The sequence below is a fragment of the Aythya marila genome (assembly GCF_965140915.1).
Source record: "Aythya marila genome assembly, chromosome: 8".
NCBI lineage: Eukaryota > Metazoa > Chordata > Aves > Anseriformes > Anatidae > Aythya > Aythya marila.
Window position 1 is genome coordinate 25,703,648 of NC_139049.1, and position 22,224 is coordinate 25,725,871.

General features: G+C 41.7%; 1 protein-coding gene across 2 annotated transcripts in view; it reads left to right on the forward strand.

The window, feature by feature from the left end:
- Positions 1-6,658: 6,658 nt before the first annotated feature.
- ELAVL4 (ELAV like RNA binding protein 4) overlaps positions 6,659-22,224 on the forward strand; it is a 61,508-nt gene continuing 45,942 nt past the window's right edge. For both annotated transcript variants that reach the window (XM_082766570.1, XM_082766571.1), the window contains exon 1: positions 6,659-6,761. In XM_082766570.1, coding sequence (XP_082622696.1) covers positions 6,753-6,761 — 9 coding nt within the window. In that variant the 5' untranslated portion in view covers positions 6,659-6,752. The remainder of the gene's footprint in view (positions 6,762-22,224) is intronic.

The following is a 22,224-nucleotide window of genomic DNA, read 5'->3' on the forward strand; positions in this document are numbered from 1 at the left end:
TCATATCAGTGAGACTTCTCTCCTGATCAGAGCTACTCATCTACATCTACTCATTTGGTTACCTCTGTGCTCTGCTGTGCCCTTGAGAGCTTTGTTCCAGTCTCCCAGCATTTGAACATAAGTATCCACAGTGGGATTTGCAAATACACACATCTTTGGAAAATTGGTGTGTGATACTTAGAGCAGCTATGCAGCATTCAAATTACACATCTCATAAGGCATGAAAAAGAAAGTGGGCAAGCAATGTTAAATAGCATATTTGTACAAAAGCAGCTGAATTGTGACTTCTGTGGGAACAGGGACTGCTTGCCTAAGTTTTGTGTATCAGAATTCCTCATTTAGTTGGTCTTACATGTATGTAGGAAAGTTTTTTTGTTCTTTTTGTTTTTCTTTTTTTTTTTTTTTTGCTGCTTGTGTCTTTACTTCCAACATCTTTGAGGAGCTAGATCTCGGCTACTCCTGGATTTTTTCTTTCTGGGCACAGATCAAAAAGGTGACAGGCTTGCCAGGTAGATTCATGATGTATTTAATCTCACCAGCATCAGGAGGAATCTCAGCACAGCTGGTACTACATTGCATCAGCCCAGGGCTTGTGCAGCTTGTCAGTGGGTCCATGACAGGCAGAACGGGAGGCAGGGATGGGTTTCTGCTTTCCCGAGAGGTTCTTCAAATGAAGGAAATAAATAAGCTCCAAACCACATTGGTCATCCTTTTTCATCTATCGCCTCAAAATGTGCACTATTTCAACTGTGGATCTCTAAACTTTTTGTGGGTAGTGTTTGATAGTGACTAGCATTTTATGTTTATCATAGAGAAACCTTAAATTTAACTCTTCTCTCTCAAATATGTGAATTTACTAACCTCAAAGAGCAGTTGCCCAGAGAAAATTGCACTGTCATGCAACATTAGTCTTGATCACACACTCCTGCTTCATTTCCATGGGGCAGCTGGTAAGGTGTCTTATTTCGGTGGTGGTTCTTTAAATTGTTCAGTAGCTAAATAAGCTGATTTTGTTTGTTTATACAGCATATATTAAGCTGTTCAAGTAAGGAGGAGGCTGTGTATGTGTGAGTACACTGCTCAGTGATCACTGTTCCTCTGTCCCTGGTCCATCCCACCTCCTGCACACATGCATAGAGAATGGCAATCTGATGTGTTGGACTGATTTTTTTTCCTGTTCTGAAGTCTGACTCCGGGCCAAATTGTCCATTGCATCTCAGCCAAGCTTTTTCCACCTGAGTTAGGGCTTTGAACATCCCAGAATTGCGTGCTTAGCTTCACATTTCCCTGTGATTTTTGTGGATGGCTTCAAAATAGTTTCCCTGTATGTTTGTAAGGGGCTTGCACTCTGATAAACTCCCTCTGTGTTCTGTTGTTCTTTTTTAGCTAGACCTCATGCAGTGAGGTTTCCAGTGGTGTGTGTGGTGGATGAGATTTTAAATTACTATGAGATCTGCTGATGAAAATGCTACGTGTGAGCTCAGTGTTGTTAAAGATAGTGTTGATGTGATATCTTGAACTGGAGACTGTTTCTGCAGAGGTTCTTGAATTACTGCATAGGGCAAACCCTAGTGCTTGGATCGTGTAATGTCCTTTCCTAGCCTGTTGTTTTCTATTAAATCACTTGATCGCTTAAATCCACCTCCTATTCTCCCATGCGTCTCCTTTGTTCCTCATCTACCTGCACCTTCCCATCTGTCGAACAACAAAATATTCTTTGATCAGAATAAAATATTAACTTTATGATAGAAATGTCTGAGGAAAGAATAAACGTAGTCCTAGGTATAAATGTTTAGCCTTCTTCCAGAGTGGGAAATGAGAAGATGGAAAATGCCAGCTTGTGGTTCACAGGCAGCAGCACTTAAATGGTTTGCTATAATCATATTAGGATAGAATTAAACTGAATTCTTTATTTTGTACTGCAGTGAAATAGGACTGTTACTGATCATTTTCTCCTCCCTCTTGCTTTGATGATTAGTGTGGAAACTTGAGCAGCAAAAATTACAGGAGTTCTGCAGCAGTGCACGAAGGAACTGGTGTGAAAGAGTCGGAGTTGGAGTTTTGTGCCCTTGCACATGAGAGCTCTGGTGCTTTCCTAATAGACTGAAAATGAGACTACTGCTGCTTTATAAGAGGTCTGTTCCAGCCACATTGCTCTACAGCTTGGCAGATGGTGGCATGTGAATGGTTTCATATTGATTGGATGGATTTGCCTCGGGGTAAGAGGAGTGTGGGGCTTTAAAGATGCACTTCTAGCTTTTTTTCTTTTTGTTTAGGGGGGGGGAAATGTATATTTATAAAACACTTCTCTCAAAATCAGAGGAGTATGTGGTAATCAAAGCACTGAAGTTACCTGGAAATAAAAAGTCCTTAAATAGATTATCACAAAGACCAGAAAGCCAAGAGTACTTATTTACTAAATGATTACGCTTTTACATTAGACGAAAGTGACACTTTTAATTAGTGTTCAAGGCATATGGTGAATGAGAAAATAAGCTTATTTCATGCAAACAGAAATCGATGCAAATAACCTTTCTCCTTGTATAAAAAGGGATGACTTGAAACTCAATACATATTCAAGAAGGTTAAGTCATTACTGCATCACTTTAATATTAGTTAAAGGCCAACAAAGAAAATCACTACTCTGCATATACTTACTCAGCAAGGATTGCTATATATGAAAGAATTAACTTGATGGTACTTTGTAGGGGAAAAATCCAAAGAAGCCCTTGTCTGTATCATGCTTTCATTCTTTAACCTCAGTAAATAACCTCTTGGGTTCTGCCTTAGCACAGGTAGTTGCCAGAGATCTTGTAATTCTCATAGCGATCTATCCTGGCTTATGAAGACGCTTGATTATCTTGGCTCGTTGTTCCTTCTCACACCTCTGGTTTATGTTCTAATCTTGTAAGTGTTGTTTCTAAATCATTTGGTATGAAATGACTCTTTAGATGTTTGTATGGCACCTAGCACAAAGGATCCCAATCTCATTCAAGCCTCTGGGTGTTGCTGTAGAGCATTGGGTGAGTTTATATATAAATATTTTATAGTAATAGAAGTATTCCTTGAGGTATTTGGCCTTAAAGAGGGGAGGAGGACAAAAAAAGCGCTTGCAGATGTGGGAATGGGGGGAGTTTGATAAATCAGGAGGCTTATGCACTGTTGAAAAGTGTATCCTTCCCATGTATTTGTCTTGTGCTTTGATGCGTGCAACAGTGATTTCATAAGTGAATTTAAGCCAAAATACGTCATAGCAGTATCTTATCAAGTTGTCTTCAAATTTGCTTGAAGGTATAGCTCGTATTTTCTAACAGACTCTCCCCACATGTGAATTACTTGTATGCTGAATTTTGTGTTTTTGTGAAACAACAGTGTCACGCTGAACTTGATGCTAATTTTGTTTCTTCTGCAGTACAGACCATTCCAATGGGTGTGTTTCCCTTTTAATTTCATTTTGTTCTCGGAACTGATTGGATTTTACCATTTAGTTCATTTTTGCTGAATGAATTGCTCCTGCACAAATGTTAAGGTCCCTTTAAAAAAATTAATGGTAAAAGTTGAAGTGCTTTCATTTTTTTTCTTTTTATTTGGGCTTCTTTCTGGGAAGGAAAGACCACAGAAGAGTGCAAAATATATACGTTTTTTTTTTCCCTGCTTGATAAGCATGTGGTGGTGGGGGGGGTGTTACGCTGTATATCACAACCTAAAGCTATTCCAAGAAAAATCTTTAAGATGGTTACTTGAATCTGTGTACACTGCCCACCTGGTGGTTATGGAGTGAACTGTTACTTTAAAGAATAGTTTAAACAACAGCCATGTTTGGGGCAGGCTAATCTTGCAAAGAGAGCAGTACATATAACAGGAGTCTACTGTGTGATAAGGGGAAAATTCAGCTCACTGACTAGATGTTTTAATGTGCGAACTCTAGGGAAATAACATATTGACTATTCTGTTGTGCGCAAGAAAATTGAAGAACCCTTTGCAGACAGAGGGCTTGCAAAGGATTCTTTCTGTTTCTCTTAACCAAAATCTGTGGCAAGATGTTTGAAATCAGCAGGACGCTTAATGCTGCTTTGTTAAATAATGAGGTAATATTTTGTCACTTTTTCTGGGCAGCATCTGTTTTTTCTCCTTTTTCATATGTTTATGAAGGATTCAGTTTAATCTTCTGAAAGTAAGAGATTAAAAAAATCATTCTTCAATTTATCATTTTTCTTTTCCTTTTGATGCTTTTGGAGAATTGGGTTGTCTTTTATTTGCGGTTTCAATCGGCTGCTGTTGCCTAGGACATTATGCCACGTAAGGCTTCTAAACTGCACAGAGTAGGTAGTTATTAACGCTGAATTGGCTTCTGGTATAGTCCATCTGGGCTCTGTATGAGAGAGCTTGCTAGCGGCTACTGATGCTAAGATACCCGCAACCTTTGGGATGTATGCGTGGTGGAGAGGGGCTCAGTGATATGAGATCACTTCTTTTAAGGGAAACTGTCATTAATGAGTCAAGAAACTGCTCATTTATGGTAAGGAGAGGGAGGGGGGGCTGGGAAACAACCCTGGGATTTCATTTTGATATTGGATTAGCTGTTTAAGACAAGTTTCTTTTTTTTGTGGGGATGGAAGATAGCGTTTTAAAATATGCTTTGCTGAGGGGCTTGCTGGCTGATTCTGGAGAGGCTGTATTGAGAATTTGATGCTTTACAAATATGTCACAACTGTGATGCTGTGGTCAGGCACTTACCCTGAAAGATAAATGGTACTATTGGAAACACGAGAATAAGGTTGACTTTTTCAACAATAGGATTCTGCCTTTGTCTTTACAGAGGGAGGCCTCTGAGGATGTTTGAGCGTTTGTTTTAGTGTTCCTTGGAAAGCCTGCATGTGTGGGGTGCTTTTTGGGAAAGTGGTCAGTGTGCAGAGTACCTGGATTTATAGAGTGATGAAATAGCTGGTTTTTGAGGAGAGCAGTTTGCAATTATTGTTTCAGAAAAATGGCTGAATCTTTTGATATGCATAACAAATTTATAGCAACAAAGTAGGCTGAAGTTGGAAAGACTTAAAAAAAAAAAAAAAAAAAAAAAAATTCTGGGTTCCTTCTTCGATGTTTGTAATCCAGAAAGAGACCGGGTTTAAAAAAATTTGCATTACAAATTTAACTTTAATATTCGATGTATATTTGCACGTGAATGAATGGTAATATACTAGCTCTGTAGCGTTTCAATGCTGGTGTGTTCAGCCTAATAGGTCACTTAAATATTTGAGTTAGGAAATCTGTCTTCCAAACTAGTTTAATCTTTGCTAGTTTTTGCTAAGCTACAAATGTGCTCAAAAAGACGTATGGTAAGAGAAATTCTCTGCAGCCCTTTTACATTGTTCATATTTTAATTGAATTCAATGCTCGTTCCACAAATAGGTTGTATGATGTCTTTTAAATGCGATTTTCTCCTGGCTTGGTCTGTTTGTAGCTGGATTTTATAACCTTACTATATTTCATACGTTTTATTGGTGTGTTTAGTCTGTGTGTTTGAGCGTGTCTGTGGCTGAAAGAAATTTAAAATGTACAGAATGTCAGTTCTGAGCTGAACGGTTCTGAGGGCATATTTGTATGTTTGAAAAAAAATAAAACTTCAAGAACTGCAATTATTTGATTACATATTTTCACAAGTGTTTAAGTGGGCTTGGTTTGTAAGTGGGTTTTCTTTCTCTAGGAAACAGAGCTCGGTGGGATTGTAACATGGCCCATCCTAGCTTCCTCAGCTTCTAGCTCCCAGGCTTAAAACCGCTTGCAGTAATACTGAATTTTTAAGAACCGTCTCAGGCTGTGTGGAGACGGACACCCGAGCGATGAAATTAAACGTTTCCTCCGTGCTGGCAGCGCGGTACGGGCGGCTGTAGTGGAGGTGAACGTGAAGGCACGGTCAGTTGTGACACGGGGGGTGCCGTGCCTGTGACTTTGGCCAGCGGGTGCCTGAGGAGAGCAACTCCGGCTCGGGGAGGGGAAGGAGCGGACGGGTGGCGGTGTGCGGGATCGGCGAGCAGCCCGGAGAGGGCTGCGGGACCGCAGCCGGGGGCCGAAGTTGTTGCACTTTGTCCGCGGCAGCCGGCCGAGGGCGAGCCCGCATTGTTCGGCCGGGCGCCTTCTTTCCCCTCAGCCCGGGGGCGCGGTGCCGGGCGGGGTTGTGAGGTGCGGGCGGGCGAGAAGGCGCCGTTGGGGCGCCCCGGGCTGAGGGGCCGAGGCTGCCGGGCCGCTCCACGCCGCGGGCAGCGCCCACCCGCTCCGGGCGGGGCTGGCGGGGCCGGGCCGAGGATCGGCTCTCGGCTCCCTTCACGCGGGCCGGGAGCGGCTGAGGCGCGGGGCGCGGGCGCTTGTGGCGCGGGGGGTCAGGGAAACCATGGGCGCTGTCAATCTGGCGGCGGCCGCTTTCAATAGCACCTGATGTTGCGGCGCCTCCCCGCGCGGCGGCGGCCAATGAGCGCGCGGGCGCCGCTGACAGATGGTGCCATAAAGGGGCGCGGCGCGGGGCCGCCGGCAGGCAGCGCCAGCAGCGGGAGCGCGGCCCTGGCCGTCCCTGCCCGCCCGCTCCGCTCCGCGCCCGCTCCGCGCCCCCGCGCTCCGGCTCCGCTCGCGTCCTCGCGCCGCACACGCGCTGTGCGTGGTGGATCTCTAACAAACACCAATAAAAATCAGTTCCCTGAAACCTTAGCCAGTCTGTAGAAGAGTTGAAGCCTTTCAAGACCCAATATTTGCCATTAAGAATGGTTATGGTAGGTATTGGTAGATTTAAGCTCGATCGTAGCGGTTTGCTCTAGAGGTAGCTGTAGAGGCTAACATACAGATTTCCCCAGATCTGCATCATTCTCAGTCTGTGTTTTCACATGGGTTTGGCTTGCTGCTGCTGTGTTTGTACATGATCTCTCCCTTTTTTCCCCCCCCCCCTCTCTCTCTCTCTCCTCTCCTCTCTCCCCCTCCCTCCCTTTCATATTTAATGTGTGCGTGTCCTTTAATAAAGGATGTACTCGGTCGTTTTAAGGTAATTGTGGCTTCTCCCAGAATAAAGAGAAAAGCTCGTTTCTGATGCGAGGCTGGTATGTGGCTAACCGAAATGCAGAAGGAAGAAGAGGCTTTTTTTTTTTTTTATAAGGGGCGGGGGGGGGGAGTTAATTTCCACATTGACATTTTGGAGATACAAATGCGGAGCAAAATCCTTGGGAGGGGGGGAGGAGAAGAAAAGGGGGGGGGGGAAGCCTCAAGATTGGTAATTTTCTTTTGGTGGACTGCGCAATAGGTATGGTAATTTTAAAAGCGAGTGATTTATATGAGCTTCAGTAAATGCTGCATATTGTATTTCAAAGAGTTTCCTGTCATGACCTCATAAAAAGAGGAGGAGGCTTGTGTGTGTTGCAGCGCCTAGTATATGTCGATTTTGTTGCATCGCTGGGCAGCCGCGCTGTAAGAAGGAATGTCAGCTTTTACATAACGCTCTCTTTGCTTCCGACTCGGTGAGGGGCTGTGAGGGTCCATCTTGGTGAGCACAGATGGAGTGGAATGGCTTGAAGATGGTAAGTGAGCGCGGCCGGCCGGCTCGGGGGCTCCTTTGTCCGGGGTGGCGGCGGTGGCGGCGGTGGGGCTCGAACCGCCCCGGCCCCGCCGCGCTGCGCTCGCCGCCCGCGGGGGATGCGCGGCCGCGGAGCGAGGAGGAGGCAGGGAGGGAGCGAGCGATGGCACCGGCCGGGCCCCTCCGCCACCGCCACCATCATCACCGCTGCCACCGCCACCACCGCTCCTGCGGGGCCCCGGCCGGCGGCGGGCGCGGACCCGGCGGTGAGGCGCAGGTAGCGCGGGGGGCTTTGTGGAAAGAATGGAGGGGTGTGTGTGTGTGGGGGGGAAGCAAGGAGGATGGGGGGGCTTTTTTTTGTTGTTGTGGATTTTTTTTTCGTGATTTTTTTTTTCATCCTCAGTATGCCGGGAAGGAGCCCGGAGGCATTTCTGTGAAAATAGTATTTCTATTTTTAGAGCGCTCCGACCCGCTCGCTTCGCTCTTTTGTGCTTGTCTTTTTTCCCCCCCCCCCCCCACCCACCCGCGGAGCGTGCGCGCAAAATGGGCACGGGCAGGGCAGGGGCAGCGGCGGGGGGCAGGGGCAGCACCGAGCGGGGATGGGGGGGGAGAGGCGGGGGGCACCGCCCGCACGATGCCCCCCACCCCTCCCCGGTCCCCCCCCCCCCGCCCCGGGTACCCGGTGTGAGCGGGGAACAAAGCGGCGGCCTTCTCCCATTCTTACAGGATTGTCTTTGTCTCGCTGCTTGTTGTGATGGGTGTAAAACAAATAAGATTAGACTGAGCAGCCGAACTGAAAGCGATAGCTGGGAGGAAAAGCCAATGAAAGGTTGCCGGGGAAACGAGCATAGGGGAAGCTGAGTGGGGGAGCAGGTGGCAATCATGTGGGAATACTGCAAACAGTGTAAAAAAAAAAAAAAATCTAAAAAAAAAAAGCAGGGGCTACCTCGATTATCTTTGCTGTTCTTTGTGGCAGTCACAACTTTAATTATTCTTTATAAATAGGTGTTAATTACATTTCTGGCTCAGGCTTACAGTGATTTCTAGAAATCTGTTTTTAAGCATCTGTTCTTTCTCTGCGAAAGAGGGGTATCTTTTTTTCCCTCTTCTTTTTTTTCCCCCTTCCCTGCTGTGAAATTGTACGTGCAAAAAATGGCAAGGAATCCTGTGAGGCAGTATAAAAAAAAATGTAAATTATATTGAATGAAGTTGACAGAGGTATAATAGTGAACTCCCACAGCTGATAGCTTCTGCAAATCATTTCTTAGAATTTTCCAGCAAATGTCCCTATGAGAACAGTAGGTAGAATGAATTTACCCTAAGCAGTGATTTTGTGTTAAGTGATATTGGTATTTTTACGAAATCAGATGGTTATATGGCAGAATAATCAGTTCAGGGGAGTTCACCATATCCTACGGTTTATGTGCTGAGCGGAATTTACGAAAATAACGAGATTATTCTCCTCTTCGTCTCCAGCCCCACCTTTAGCCACCGTCTATTCTCCATCTGCTGTAGCAATACCCACTTTCAATGGCAGGCTCCTTGTGGCAACTTTACTTCTTAAACTGCAGCCGAATATTTCGCTAATTGTGCTGGTCTCTCATTGTGGTGGCGAACAATGTGAAATTGCAGAAGTGCATCTTTAAGGGAGGCTATTGGTGCTCAAGTGTTAAAAAGCGTAGTAGACTAGTAAGTGATAGACGGTAGCGTAAAAGATATAAAAATGTGGTTGCCCAGAAAATGCTCATCTATCACACATCAGGAGGCACGAGAGAAGCAAAGCAGGAATACAGAACACGCCTTTCTTTCTGTCTTCACGTTTCCAGATATTTTTTCACTTTTTTTTCCTTTCTCTCATGCATGATTACTCCGAATGCAAATCGGAGCAGGGATGTTAGTGCTGGGTTTAAATAGGAATGAAAAGAAAAAACCCTCTTCTAATTTGCTTTGTTTTATGTATAGCTTCTGCTGCAATCCTGCCTGTAAAGAAGTAGCTGAATGGCCCTCTGAAAACTGCTCTGCTTGACAATGTAAAGGGGAGAAAAATCTTCAGGGTGTGTGTGCAAGTGTGAAATTGTGTGCTTTATATCTGTGCACATGCACAGGCTATATTCTGATATGTGTAACAGTTGTACGTGAGAGTGCAAATGATTTTCTTCCATTTGAAACAGAGGTACTGTGTTCTAAATCTGCTAACTTAGTCATGACAATAAATAAGGGTGCCTTTTATTATACACAGCTGCATTGTTTGCCTTAAGAGTCATCAGCTAGTAGTTACATTTTCATTTTCTGTTCAATTTGGTATTTTTACAAAGATTTAAAAATAATGTAATCCTTGTTTTATGGCGCACGTGTTCCTGCCCCGATCTTCCTCTTTTCTTTGTTTTAAGAAGATATTAATGAATACAGCCTGCCTGTACATGGTGACATTCTCTTCTTGCATGTAAGAGATCGCATTGTAGAGCCTCCTATAGAAAAAAAAATAGCCATTAAGTTGGTGAAATTAATAGCTAGATAGCTTGGAATACCAAAGATTAAAACAAAACTGTTTTCTTTTTAGATAAAAAGGTAGAGGAAGTGTAGCTGTCCTTAGACAGGGTATATTTTAAATATTGTTGTCTTGGTGAACAACTAGTCAGGATGAAATTTACAATTAGACATCGATGCAATGTGAATCCCAGTTTAAAATCCTGTCTCCATGTACTTTGCTGATCAAGTTCCCATGTTAGATACAGAGATGCCTCTCCACTGTTGACTGGCTTGGTTGCCTCCTTTGCTTTCTTTTATTAATTTTGCCTTTTTTGAGCTCTCTGAAAGTGAGCCTGAGCTGTTGTGACAAAGGATGGTTACACTGAATTAGAAGGGGTATATTTAAAAATCCCATTTGAATGGGTTTGGAATAGTCTTCCTCATCTTTATTTGGTCCTGTTAAATATTTTGACTCTACTGAAAGAAAAATCCAAATGGATCAACCTTACATATATTTAATGCATTGTTTTTTATTATCTTCTAGGTTACAGTGATTTTTTTCTTTAATTATCTTTTCATCAACTTTTCTAGTTGGTATGCTGCAAATGTATTAATTAAATGCAGGTTATTTTGTGTGTAATTGTCATAGTGTTGGTACATAACCTAGAGCCACTCTACACCCAAAGGTTTTTCAAAAGAAATAGTTTGCTCGTGTCCCATGTTCTGGCAGGGGAATTTGTTGTTTTCTGTGGGAACTTGCACTTTCAAAATATTTCAGCAAGAACCCCAGGCAAGAAATGGGCAGTGGCAGAGAGAATATTAGAGCAGGGAGGGAGAGAGATGCTGATAACTTGACAAATCCACTTGTCTGTTTTGGCAATCTGCGTCCACTAGACAACTAATTTACATGCCTGGACACATTAAAATGTACATTTGTTTGTCTGTGGGACAGCTGACTGGATACACTTGGATGCACTGGCAAATACTGCATTGCAGTATTTTTTTTCAATGTCATTGGGGTTTGGGGGGAGAAGTGGGCGCAAACAGCCTTTTTGCGAGTGATACTATGATAAAAAGCATGGCACCTCTGTAACTGATGGGCCAGATTTTGCAAAATTTGCTAATCCGTGGTGGGAAGTCACCCCTCCCCCATTGCACTCCTCTCTCCCTCGTTCTTTCTGTTCTTCTTTCCGAGCAGGATGGAAGAAGAGATGAGTGTGCATGGATTTTGTGTGTGTGTTCATGCATGTGCATCTTTCTCTCGCATCTGAGCGGATGCTAAAGAAAACACTGGGATTGGGATGAGAATGGAAAGGGTACTCCCGTAAGGTAATACTCCTCAATTGTGCGTGTGAATGTCCGGTTACTGAAAGCGTAGGACTTCTGAGTAACTCAGACAGCAGGACACATTTTTCCTTTTCCAGAGAATTTTGTGAAGAGTAGGGTTACGTGTCAATTCAACAAGTAAAATAGATTTAACCGTAATAAAATCGGTATCTAATGCGGACTTAGCCTTTGCATTTAAGTACATTTAACCATTTGAGATGATGTAGAGTGAAGATGATGGAGAAATGGGCGTTCAGATCCTATTTGCTTGCTTGCTCTTTTTCTTTCCCTCAAATGATCCATCTTTACTTGTTAAAATACTGGAATATTTTGGGTACAGGGGGCTTTTGTAGGTCACTAGCTTTACAGCAAGAAGAAAGGAGGGAGAAAAGGTCTCAATGTGTCAGAGGCAGTAATTGTCTAAAATTAGCCATCTAGAAAAGGAAGGGAAGGCTTGGAGGAAAGAATGAGGCACAAATACGTGAAACTGCACTGTGCTAGTCAGGGAGATAATGAGTGATAAATCTGAACTGGTGCAGTGGTGTGATGCCCATTAATTTCTCAGAACCTTGACTTTGCAGGTTTGTTACTTACTTTGTTGTTCACACCTTTAATTATAACCAGTTTTGGATGATAGCTTGGGGCACTGAAGATGAGACCTTTCTGTTTGTTGTTTACTTATTTGAGTATTCAGACAATTTGCAATAGCGTTGGAACATCACTGTAAGAAATCAAATACTTTCAGATGAGATTATAATAAGAATGCAATTAATTTTTGCAACTACCTAACGCTGTCTTGTTGGTAGCAGTTACATTGCTTGCATGTATTCATTAAGAATTAGCTCAATAGCACTGGTGTTAGGTTTATCTTTATTTTCAGTAACAGTAATCCATGTTTTTCCTAACAGTTTTGGGTCTCCTAATGCATTATCACTGCTTTAGGGCCCCATAAAGTAGAGAGAAGGAAGCTGAGCATCTTTCCTATCTATTGTTCTACCCTTGATTGTGTCTTACGTGAGGACTTTCTCCTTCAGTGAAGAAAATCTGTAAAAGTCAGGAAATGCTGTGAACCAGCAACAAATCCTTAATTAAATGGGAAGTAAAAATAGAATATTAAGAGAAAACACTTAAGGGGAAAAAGATAGATGGCTAAACCTTTGTGTGTCCTTTCTGAAAATGGGTTAGTTGCACGATAAAATGCAAGCCTGGCTTTGACAATATTTAGAGTCGTGATGTATATAAGATGCTGTAGTACGCCTTTGTTGCTAAGGCACACGCAATTGCGTCAGCAATGCTGTTGTGATGGGAAATTATGCGTCCTTGAATTCTAAAAAATACTTTTCCTCAGGTTCATTTATTTTTCTTAATACTAAATTCATTTTTATTGCTATGAAATCTCTCATATGTTACAGTTGGTGTTTTTCCCAACGCGTGGATCGTGCGCCAGCATTTTTTAGGATGGGGGCTGTAGAGTGTTTGACTTCTGAGCATCCAGAAGTCTTGGAGGTAAAGGCAATGCGGTGTGTTTGTTTCAGAGCAGATGCGAATGAATACTGGAAGTTGCTCTGTAATTCAGTGCTTCAGGAAGGTTCTCTGCGTAACGGGTTTCTGCCCGCATCGGTGCCTTTTGGTGCTGGCAGAAGGCACTGGTGCCACTGGAGCCTTTCCAGTAGTGCCAGTCCTTCCTACCCCATTGCTCAACCATGCACCTGGCTGAGCTGTTGAAGGGAAACCAATGGCTCCCTCTGGGTCTCGCGTCCTCAGGGACACTTGGTGAGGACATTGTCCCGTGTAGAGACCAAAAAAGATGGGAAGGTCACCGCACTGCGCCTGGGCCCCGTGCGCCAGCTTGTGATTGCGTGCATGCTCGGTTGGAGGAGCTGATGGCTCTTCTGTATTCGCTCCCAGGTTGAGTGCTCCTTAAAAGCTTTTGTAGGTACATAAGGGATGAAGGAAGCTTGTCCTCTTTTATTTTTCCTTCCCTTATGAATCTTTCATAATTGCGTACTTGAAAACTGGCAAAGACAATAATACTCACAATTCATAATTTAAGCTGGATCTGACTCATCCTGTAGTGTTGTGTGCGGCTGCCCAATGAGGACGTGGAATTCCAGGAGCCGACTGTCACGTTATCTCTTGTGGTGCAGATGAGTACAGTTGCCAGAAGTCCATATTTTTCTATGGCTATTAAAAGCGAAACTGGTATTTGACTCAGAGTTATCATTAAGCTAAACTTTCTTGGAAATTTTCACATTGGGGTTTTCTGTTTAATAAACAGATTAATTTAAACTCTAAATGTGTGCTATGTGCCTATAGCGAGTAGGAAATGAACCTGTTCATAGCAGCTCAGGTTTGAGAGGTTCATGGTAAAAAACCACACAGGCAAAATACTAATAGGTTTATTTGAGTTGAACACTGACTTGTGGGGAGGAGGCTGTGCCTGTTCTCCATCGTTTGGAGCTGGTGTGGTGTGGGCTCCATAGGCTTGAGCTTGAGCAGTTCTATGTTTGGTCATGCAAAATTCACCACTCCACAGAGTTAACCCATGTTTAAACTCCTACACCGTGGTGAAGTGTTAACGCGTTCTGTACTTGGGAGCAGATATTTGGGGATATCGAGTTCTTCACTGGATTGAAGAGTTTGTAAATGTGGTTGTTACCTGCTGTCCTTGTACTCACCTTCTGCTGGTATACCTGGAGCTTCAGATGGAGGTCGGTGCCTCTTTGCTTACGGTGTGCAGAAGAGCTGGTGGGCACAGACTCGCCCCTTTTATTTCTGCAGAGCAGAAGGCGCAGTCACGATGCTGTGGAAGTAATAATGCACATAAACAAATACTCCTTAAATAAAAATAGTTCTAATACCGCTCCCTGTATATCTTTGTTCCAAATGAAGTTACTGGCAGTAGATGAGTAGGGGGAAGTTGATTTTTAGCAGAAAGCGTGAACGCTGGAAATTCTTCCTAATGTGCGTGTGCCAGCTATTCTGTAGCAGTATTGCTGTTGATTTCCTTCCTGTAATAGCAGCTGTTCAGGGAATTAATCTCTTTACTCAATGCAGAGGGGTCCTGAAAAATGCAGTGCGCAACTGCTGTGGTGGTTGTGGCCATTTTTAGAGTGGCCACCGATGGAAGGTAGCGCCATGATCCAGCACAGTAGCATATTGTTCTTCAGCCTAACTGGGCCAGGACAAAATTACCATTTTCTCTATTTCGTGTGCTCTGTGAGAGATTCCGGAGTGCACTTCAGAATTTGACATTGTGTTTGATAATTTATAGAGTACAGTTTATATTTAACTGTAGACACACTAATCCAGGAAAAAGAGTAGTGTATTTTTAGAATCCTTTTTTATTGTCTCTGCTTGTCATTACCAAACTACTGAAAGAAGTGTTCATAAATGTAGATGCTCACTGGGATAGAAATTGAGTTTAATTTCCATGATTAGTCTTTGCTATATGCAAAAATCAAACATTATTTGTGTGATATGTGGTTATCGAGAAGCTTTACAGCCATTTTGGCAGGAGCCACTGTGTTCCCTTCCGAGGCTCCCACCCCAGAGCGGACTGTGGCACCTCAGCTGAATGCTCCAGCAACCAGAGATGCTTAGGTGATTCTTTTCTTTTTTTTTTTTGCTTTAATAATGACACAAGGTAATGCCTTCTGTTGTTTCTTTGAGCTCTTCTTTGAGGCAAAACACTAGACTGAATTCAGCTCTAAAGAAGCTTTAAGTCTGACTGGTGAATATTGGAAGGAAAAATTAGGCAACAGAAATAGCATTAGCATAGTTATTTTGATTTTTTTCTTTATTTTGAAGCACTTGAGTAACATGTACTGTGTTAGGGATATTAAGATGCTTCTGCCTAATAATCTTAACACTGCTGCCATTTTTTAATGGTTACCTCTTGCCCTCTGAGCAAAATGTGTTGTATGGGGTTTGAGTTACTATTTCGTGGTGACTTGGGACCTGCCCTGCCTGTGAGCAGGGGCTAAGGCTGCAGGGCTGCTGGCAGGGGGTGTTAGCCTAACCACATCATAGTCAGGATTGCTAACCATGGGCCCATTCCTTTACTTTAGGAGGAGTTCTGAAATCTTTGAATGCGTTGGTGTCTAGGGTATACTTGTTTATTGGAGTAAGGATTTGGTGAACTTGAATATGAATTTATTTGGAAACTTCGGGAATTCAGGAAGAATTTTACTACCAGGGATAAGGAAGATGTTTGGTTTGGCCTAGGGTATGTGTCTTTCTTATTTCAAACACTGTTTCTGTCTAGGATAAACCATCAGGGATGGTCTTTTAGCCTGACCTGTGACAGATGAGTATGTCCTTGATATTTTGTCCTTTATTGATGAATAATGCATAATTAAACTGTGGGTAATGGTCTTTGATCTCAGCATAGGTACTTTTCTGCATGAGATCTAATTCAAATAAATATTACTGATATTTGTCCCTTCCATACATTTAACATATTTTGTTTAAGCCATTGTGTAGATATTTGTGATACCATCAAAGTAAACACCTACCTCTGTATATTAGGTCATTCCTTATCACTCTTCCCCCAGAAATTTCTCAAATCCTCAACTTAATTTTTCTCTTTTTGACCCTTAAGATAGTGATGGACATACTACTTCGGAGTAATTCATTGTAACTTGCTCTACCAGAGCATGTTACAGAAGCAAGAATCCCTATTTTCATGAAGATGTTGTTCCCATCCTCAACATTAGTGTGGTACAGGGCTGTAGATTTGCAGGTGAATTGCAGAAAAGCTGTAAATTTCATCTTTATTGCTAGTCCAGTTCAGTTTAAGATCAGGAGAGGAAATAAGTTGTTACTTCGCAGTGAGCTAACACTACAGATGAAGGGGATGGAAATTCCTGTGTTCTGTTAAGTCCTATTTTAGGGTCTGTCTCTTAGACCTGCGAGCAGCAGTAACCATAGAGATGTTGTTGCCAGCAGTTGAGATGTACACATGTTGATTAGTGTTTCCTAATTGCATTTACCAGTGTGTCTTCATTAAGGTCCTGTTGAGGACAGAGCCTAAAATACCTTGGTTGTGGTGTGTGTCTTGTGAAGCTATAAATTGCTGCGTAATATAAGCACTTTTTTGTATGAAAAATGTATAGGCAACACTTTAAAAAAAAAAAAAGTGTGTATATATGGCTTAGAAGCTGAAATCCTACTGCAGCGAACATTAAAGATTCTTAAATTACTTAAGGGCTTTTGAAAATTATAGCTTTTGTTTCTAGAACTTTGCTAGTAATAACAGCAGTGGGGGTTGGATGTTCCTGGGCTTCATGGAGAGCCTGCTTTGGCCTTGCTTTGCCTTGGCTTCTGGTAAGTAGACTTCTTTAGGTTTTTTACTCTTGATCCGGTAGCATGGTTGTACAGCATGGCTTGTAATACAGCTTTCACTGTCTAAACTTTCAGGTTGCGAATGATTCTAGATTATTTTCTTAAAGGGAAAAACAAAGTGGAATTGTGACAGGTCTACAGCAGCTGAAGACTTGCTGTCTGCTTATTACACTTACATATACGTACCCGTGGGAATCTGTGCATGAGTACACAGTATGACACACATATTCCCAGGTTGGTAATATAGTTCAGATATAGATTAGCAGTGTGCAACTCGGTAATATGGTCAGTAAACTAAAAAAAAGTAGGTGGTTATTAGGAAACAACTCCAAGCTGAAATAAAATCCAGAAAGTAAGAAAAAACATAGGAAGATTCTTAATTTACATTCCTTTTGCTTCAGTGTATTTTTAGGTTGTATCTCCTTCACACTGAAAAGCTGTTTCAGGTGTTTCTCTAGCATGCTATGTATTATTACTATCTAGTATTGAGGTTTTTGAGAACCTCTCCAATCTTTCAGGGTTTGTCTCAAATACTTAATGTTTTGGGTTTTCTTATCACCCTGATAACACAGACATTTAAATACCATTTTTGTTTGTCCCTCTTGAAAAAGAGATGACTAGGCAGTCAGGGGGAGACCTCTTGCCTTTGTGGCATCTGTCTGATAAAATGCTGTCCATGGTGGAAAAAGATGCTTTCATCAAACTTTGGCTTGTAGCATCAATCAAAAAAACATGTCATCTTACTGTTGAGATTGGTTTTTGTTTTTCTTCAGACCCCTTTGGCCTTTGTATGCATCTTGAAAGAATTAAGTAGTAGCTTGTGACTGAAGTTTAAAAAACGTAGGAGGGAATAAGGAACAATACAGAATAATAAAATAGACTCGTGAAACTTTTGTTATGAGTGGTCTGACACAAATTTGGCAGAAATAAGATGATTGAAGAAGTAAATCTTCCTTCAGAAGGCAGAGCTGGACTGCATTGCCTTTGTTCTGGTTTCAGACACGTACAGGCCTTTGAGCAGAGGCCACCCTAGGGCGGTGGGTGGGCAGGAGCCATTGGTGGCCCTGTCCTGGCACAGAAGTAGGACAGCTCCCTGCCACCACTCTTGTTCAGGTCCATGGTGTGGGGGGACAAGGAATCACAAGGGGTTTTGACCTGAGCTGATTGTGAGGTCTACCAAGTAGGCCAGGGATGCATCCATTTTCTGCTGGGTGTTGTCTGTGACTCCTCTCTCCAAAGCTGCATGCCAGAGCTGCGGCTGAGTACTGCGAAATCAAGGCTGCATTCTCCTATATTTTCATATGTAAATCAAGTTTAATGACAGAAATGATTGCAAGCAAATTCCAGTGAAACCAGTCTAAATAAAGAAGCTCTGAGTGACAGGCTTACAAGAAGTTGGTTTGCCTTCGTGAAAGGACTTAACCTGGTGCAGGGGTAGTAGGCAACTTCTGTGACCATTGCCTGTTATCTTAGTTCTTTCATTTTACTTTCTCTTAGTGCTGATAGAATGGATTCCTTCAGTTGGAGGGGACCTATAAAGATGAAGTCCAACTGCCTGATCGCTTCAGGGCTGTTGAGCCCACTTAATGTAGACTTTCCTAGATGTTTGGACAACACTGAAGAATAGAGCCAGACAGTACTGAGGTTTATGGGATGCGTGGCTTCTCCGTAGTCATCTCAATGAGTGAAGAAGCTGGAAACAGCAATGAAGCCTCATAGAAGTTCATAAAGAACAACAAATACTGTGAGTTGAGGTAATAAATATGATAAATCTGTAACAATACTGTGCTGCCCAAAAATCGCTGCACATGAAGTGCTCGCCCATACGTTGCTCTCCATTTCTATGTGTTTTCAGTAGGCTTGGGGAGGATCAAACAGCAGTACCCTAACTGGTGCTCCCCTCTCAATTTCTTAGCCTCAGAATACCTGCAGTGAGAGTAAAGGACCATACAAAGTATGTGACATGTTTACTGTCTCTTAGTGGTTATTGGACATGGAGTTCTGAGCATGGCTTCCTCTACTTGCATCTTAGCTATTGATGAAATGTTTAAGTTACTTTAGTGACATACCTCTTTTTCTTTAACCTAGTCCCTTCTGTCATTGAAAGCAAGTCTACAGTTGTTGATCCCATACTTCATTGGAACTTGAAACTTTTCAAGTTTCAAATAAATGTGATTTAGTGCATAATGCTGTTTTGCTTTTTCTGATATTGTGAGGGAAGGTGACTCTATGACTAGGTCAGGTTTGTGCATAGGCCGTTACACTCCTAGAGCTGTCACAGCTCATGATAGGACTTCAGTGGTCTGCTTTCCTCGGGTTTGTCTTCCTTTTGTTTTTTACCTTCTGCAAAAATTGAAATAAAAATAACAGGGTTTGCCTTTCTAGTTCTTATTGTGCTGCTGCAGTGGAAGTCCCTGGCCTGCCTACCCATTCCTATAGCATCCAGCATGACTTGATGCTGGCATCAGTTCTATCCTTCAGGCATTGCTGTGATAATAAGTAATATTGCCAGTGGAAGTGGACTTTACGTTCATTGTGCTGCAAATCGGAGACAAAATATTTTGCTTCAGCATATTTATGCAAAAGCATATAATGGATTAGATCAAGATAAAATTTAAAGAAAACAATTTTCTCATTTATTTGAACTGAAACTTTAAAATGAATGCATTTGTTCTCTATTTGGATCACTTGGATGCTCTGTACAATTATTGGAGCACCCAATGAATTTGAACTTGCTGAAAATGTTAAAACACTATTTCAACTTGAGTGTAGTGCACTCTGAAACAGATTTCTGTAAGGCTGTAGCCCTGCTGCCAGAGCTGGTGACTGCTCATTTTGAGCTGAGACTTTCAGCTATATCTATATTTAAGATATTTGATATGACTTCCCCTGGAAGGGAGGGAAAGATAGAGCATTTAAGAGTGTGTATGAGTGGGGAGTATGTCAAAATATGGAGGGTTTGATAACGATTCATTTCTGGAATATTGGATTTGCCTTCCGGCAGATTTGCTCAAAAGCTTCATTTTCCTTCTTTATTTCATGTTCATGGTGTATTTATTAGGTAAATAATAGCAAAGCCTAGTTGTATGGTACATAAGCTTTAATAAAAAACGTAATTGACAGTGAAATTTGACAGTTATGTTAGAAGAAAATCTGTGCTGGAGCTGCACACAGCATCATCTGCCTCTCTGAAGGTCAGTTTTGATGGAAGCGCACACAACATGCCTGCAAGGTTCAGGTGTACCACTTGCTTGCTCCTGCTGGAATTGAGGCTTTCAACGAATGAATAGTTAAAAATCACTGTTTTTAAACACTCCAGTGGGAAGACGATCTGTCCTGAAGATCTTACCATCCAGCAAAAATAAGCCAAAACACACGATGGGCTTAATCCCACTGAAGTGAGAAATGGCATCATTAACCTGGGGCAAGGGCATACAGCTGCTGGTCCTGGGCCGAGGAGCCTGATCGTGCAGGTCTTTGTTCCATGCGATACGTATGGGTCAGCCTTACGGGGATAGCCATGTCAAAGACAAGTGTGCGAGCAGATGGGAGGCCTGTGGCTGGATTTCTCAGGCAGCTTCTACAATTCTGCCTTTCCCACCTGCAGGAAAGATGTGGGACCCAGATTTCTGTGCCATCCTGACTTCCTTCTCTTCAGAAGAAGAGATGCTGAGAGATTTAAAAAAAAAAAAAAAAAAAAAACACTGTTTATTTTGTTGGAGAGGTTTTGTTTGTTTTTCCTTTTGTCATCGTTATTCAGGAGATGGCTATGGGACCTCTGCCATGGCACCATTTGTTTTCCCATGTACAAGCAAACAACTTGCAATGCTAATTAAAGAGCTTTTTTAGATAAAGTAAGAGCTTTGCATTATTTATCTAAATTCTTTTTTATGGGAGAATGTTCTGAGTTTGTTCATTAATGAACACTTAGAAATAATATAAAATTAGACCTCATGAATTGTTCATGAGGTGTAATTTACCATGATCATATTTCTTGGCATTTAGGTGCTGTGAACAGTTTATTATTCATAGATAACATTTCTGACTTATGTGGACAGCTCCATTTTAAGGACTCCTGAATCCTTCGTAGACTGAAGAAATTTATTCATTTTGTTGTGTTTTTTTAGGAAGACTATGTCTCAAACACATCTCTTTGGTGCCTATACATATTTTTAAGATTTGTAATTGCTACTGGATTTTCTTCCCCATCTCAAATTCATTTCTCTTCATTGTGGAAAATGGGCAGCAGAGCATATGTAACTCGGATAACAAGAAAGGGTGTTAAATTATTTGCTGAATGCAAGCTTCTCACAGTGCATGTATGTGACAGTTTTTCAGTCCAATGTGCAGATCTTCTTTTAGACTACTGAGAACAAATCTTGTAAATATACAACATGTATATTTACATTTATGGAGCCATTGGCTATTGCTTATGCATGCAATAGGAAGATAAGACTGTCTTAATCAGTCTGTGGGTAGTTTTCTAAATGATTCATTAACTGTGCTTTGTAATGGTAGATGGATGTCACACATTTACTGTAATAGCAACTGAAGATTAATGTCAGTTATTGTGGCTTGTTTAAGCATTGTAATAGTTTTGTTTATACATACAGGTATTTGCATTATTGTTGCAGCTAATAGTTAAGCAGGAATAAATTGAAATTAATTGAATTAATTGGAAAAAATGTATATGAAGATACGGCAGGAGTATTTCTGAAACATTATTTGGAATGTAGGAGTTGCTAAAATGGGTATTTGTTGCTGATATTTTGTAGGAGGGGTTATACGAAGCCTTTTGGTAAGCAGTGTTTTGCAAAACACTGGCGAAGCTTATGCTGTCTTCCTGAGCAGCAAAGCTTTTCTTTGTGAAATCTGTCAAACCAAAATACCTTCTACTTGGCTGATGCATTACCATACTGAGAAAAGTAGTACACCAAGCAGCAATTTTTATAAGCAGCACTGTGATGAAACATATCCACAATTTGAGGTACGGGTTGCTTTTGTTTAACTGACAAAATCAGTCTTGAAATTCTGCCTAAGTCACAGATTAAAAGTAGTAATAGTAATAACATTGTGAAGATAGAATATTCAAATATTGGCGCTTAAATTATCAGTGTCTAAAAACAGCAACTAATGTATTTTTGCAACTACTTTATTTTTTCTTCAAAGATACTGTTAACCTGTATATAGAAAATAATGTTGCAGTATCGGAAGTCTGGCAAAAAAAATGACGGAAAAGAAAACCTGTGATGCTATATCAGTAGCAAATGCATATCAGCATACATATCTTCTGCAATATTTCAAGACCAGTAGTAGCTACCTAATGAGGTTCAGGAAGGGCTACAAAACCATGAAAACGCTGAAAGCAATGCGAAAATCATGAAAACAATTTTATATAGCATATATAGAGGTGTAATACTAATCTAAAAGGAATAATAGTATATTTTATATTTTAAAAACATTTCTGTGTTAGATTACTGTCCTGTTTCTGTATTTGTTTTATTAGCATCCAAATAAGCTCTTGGTGAGCT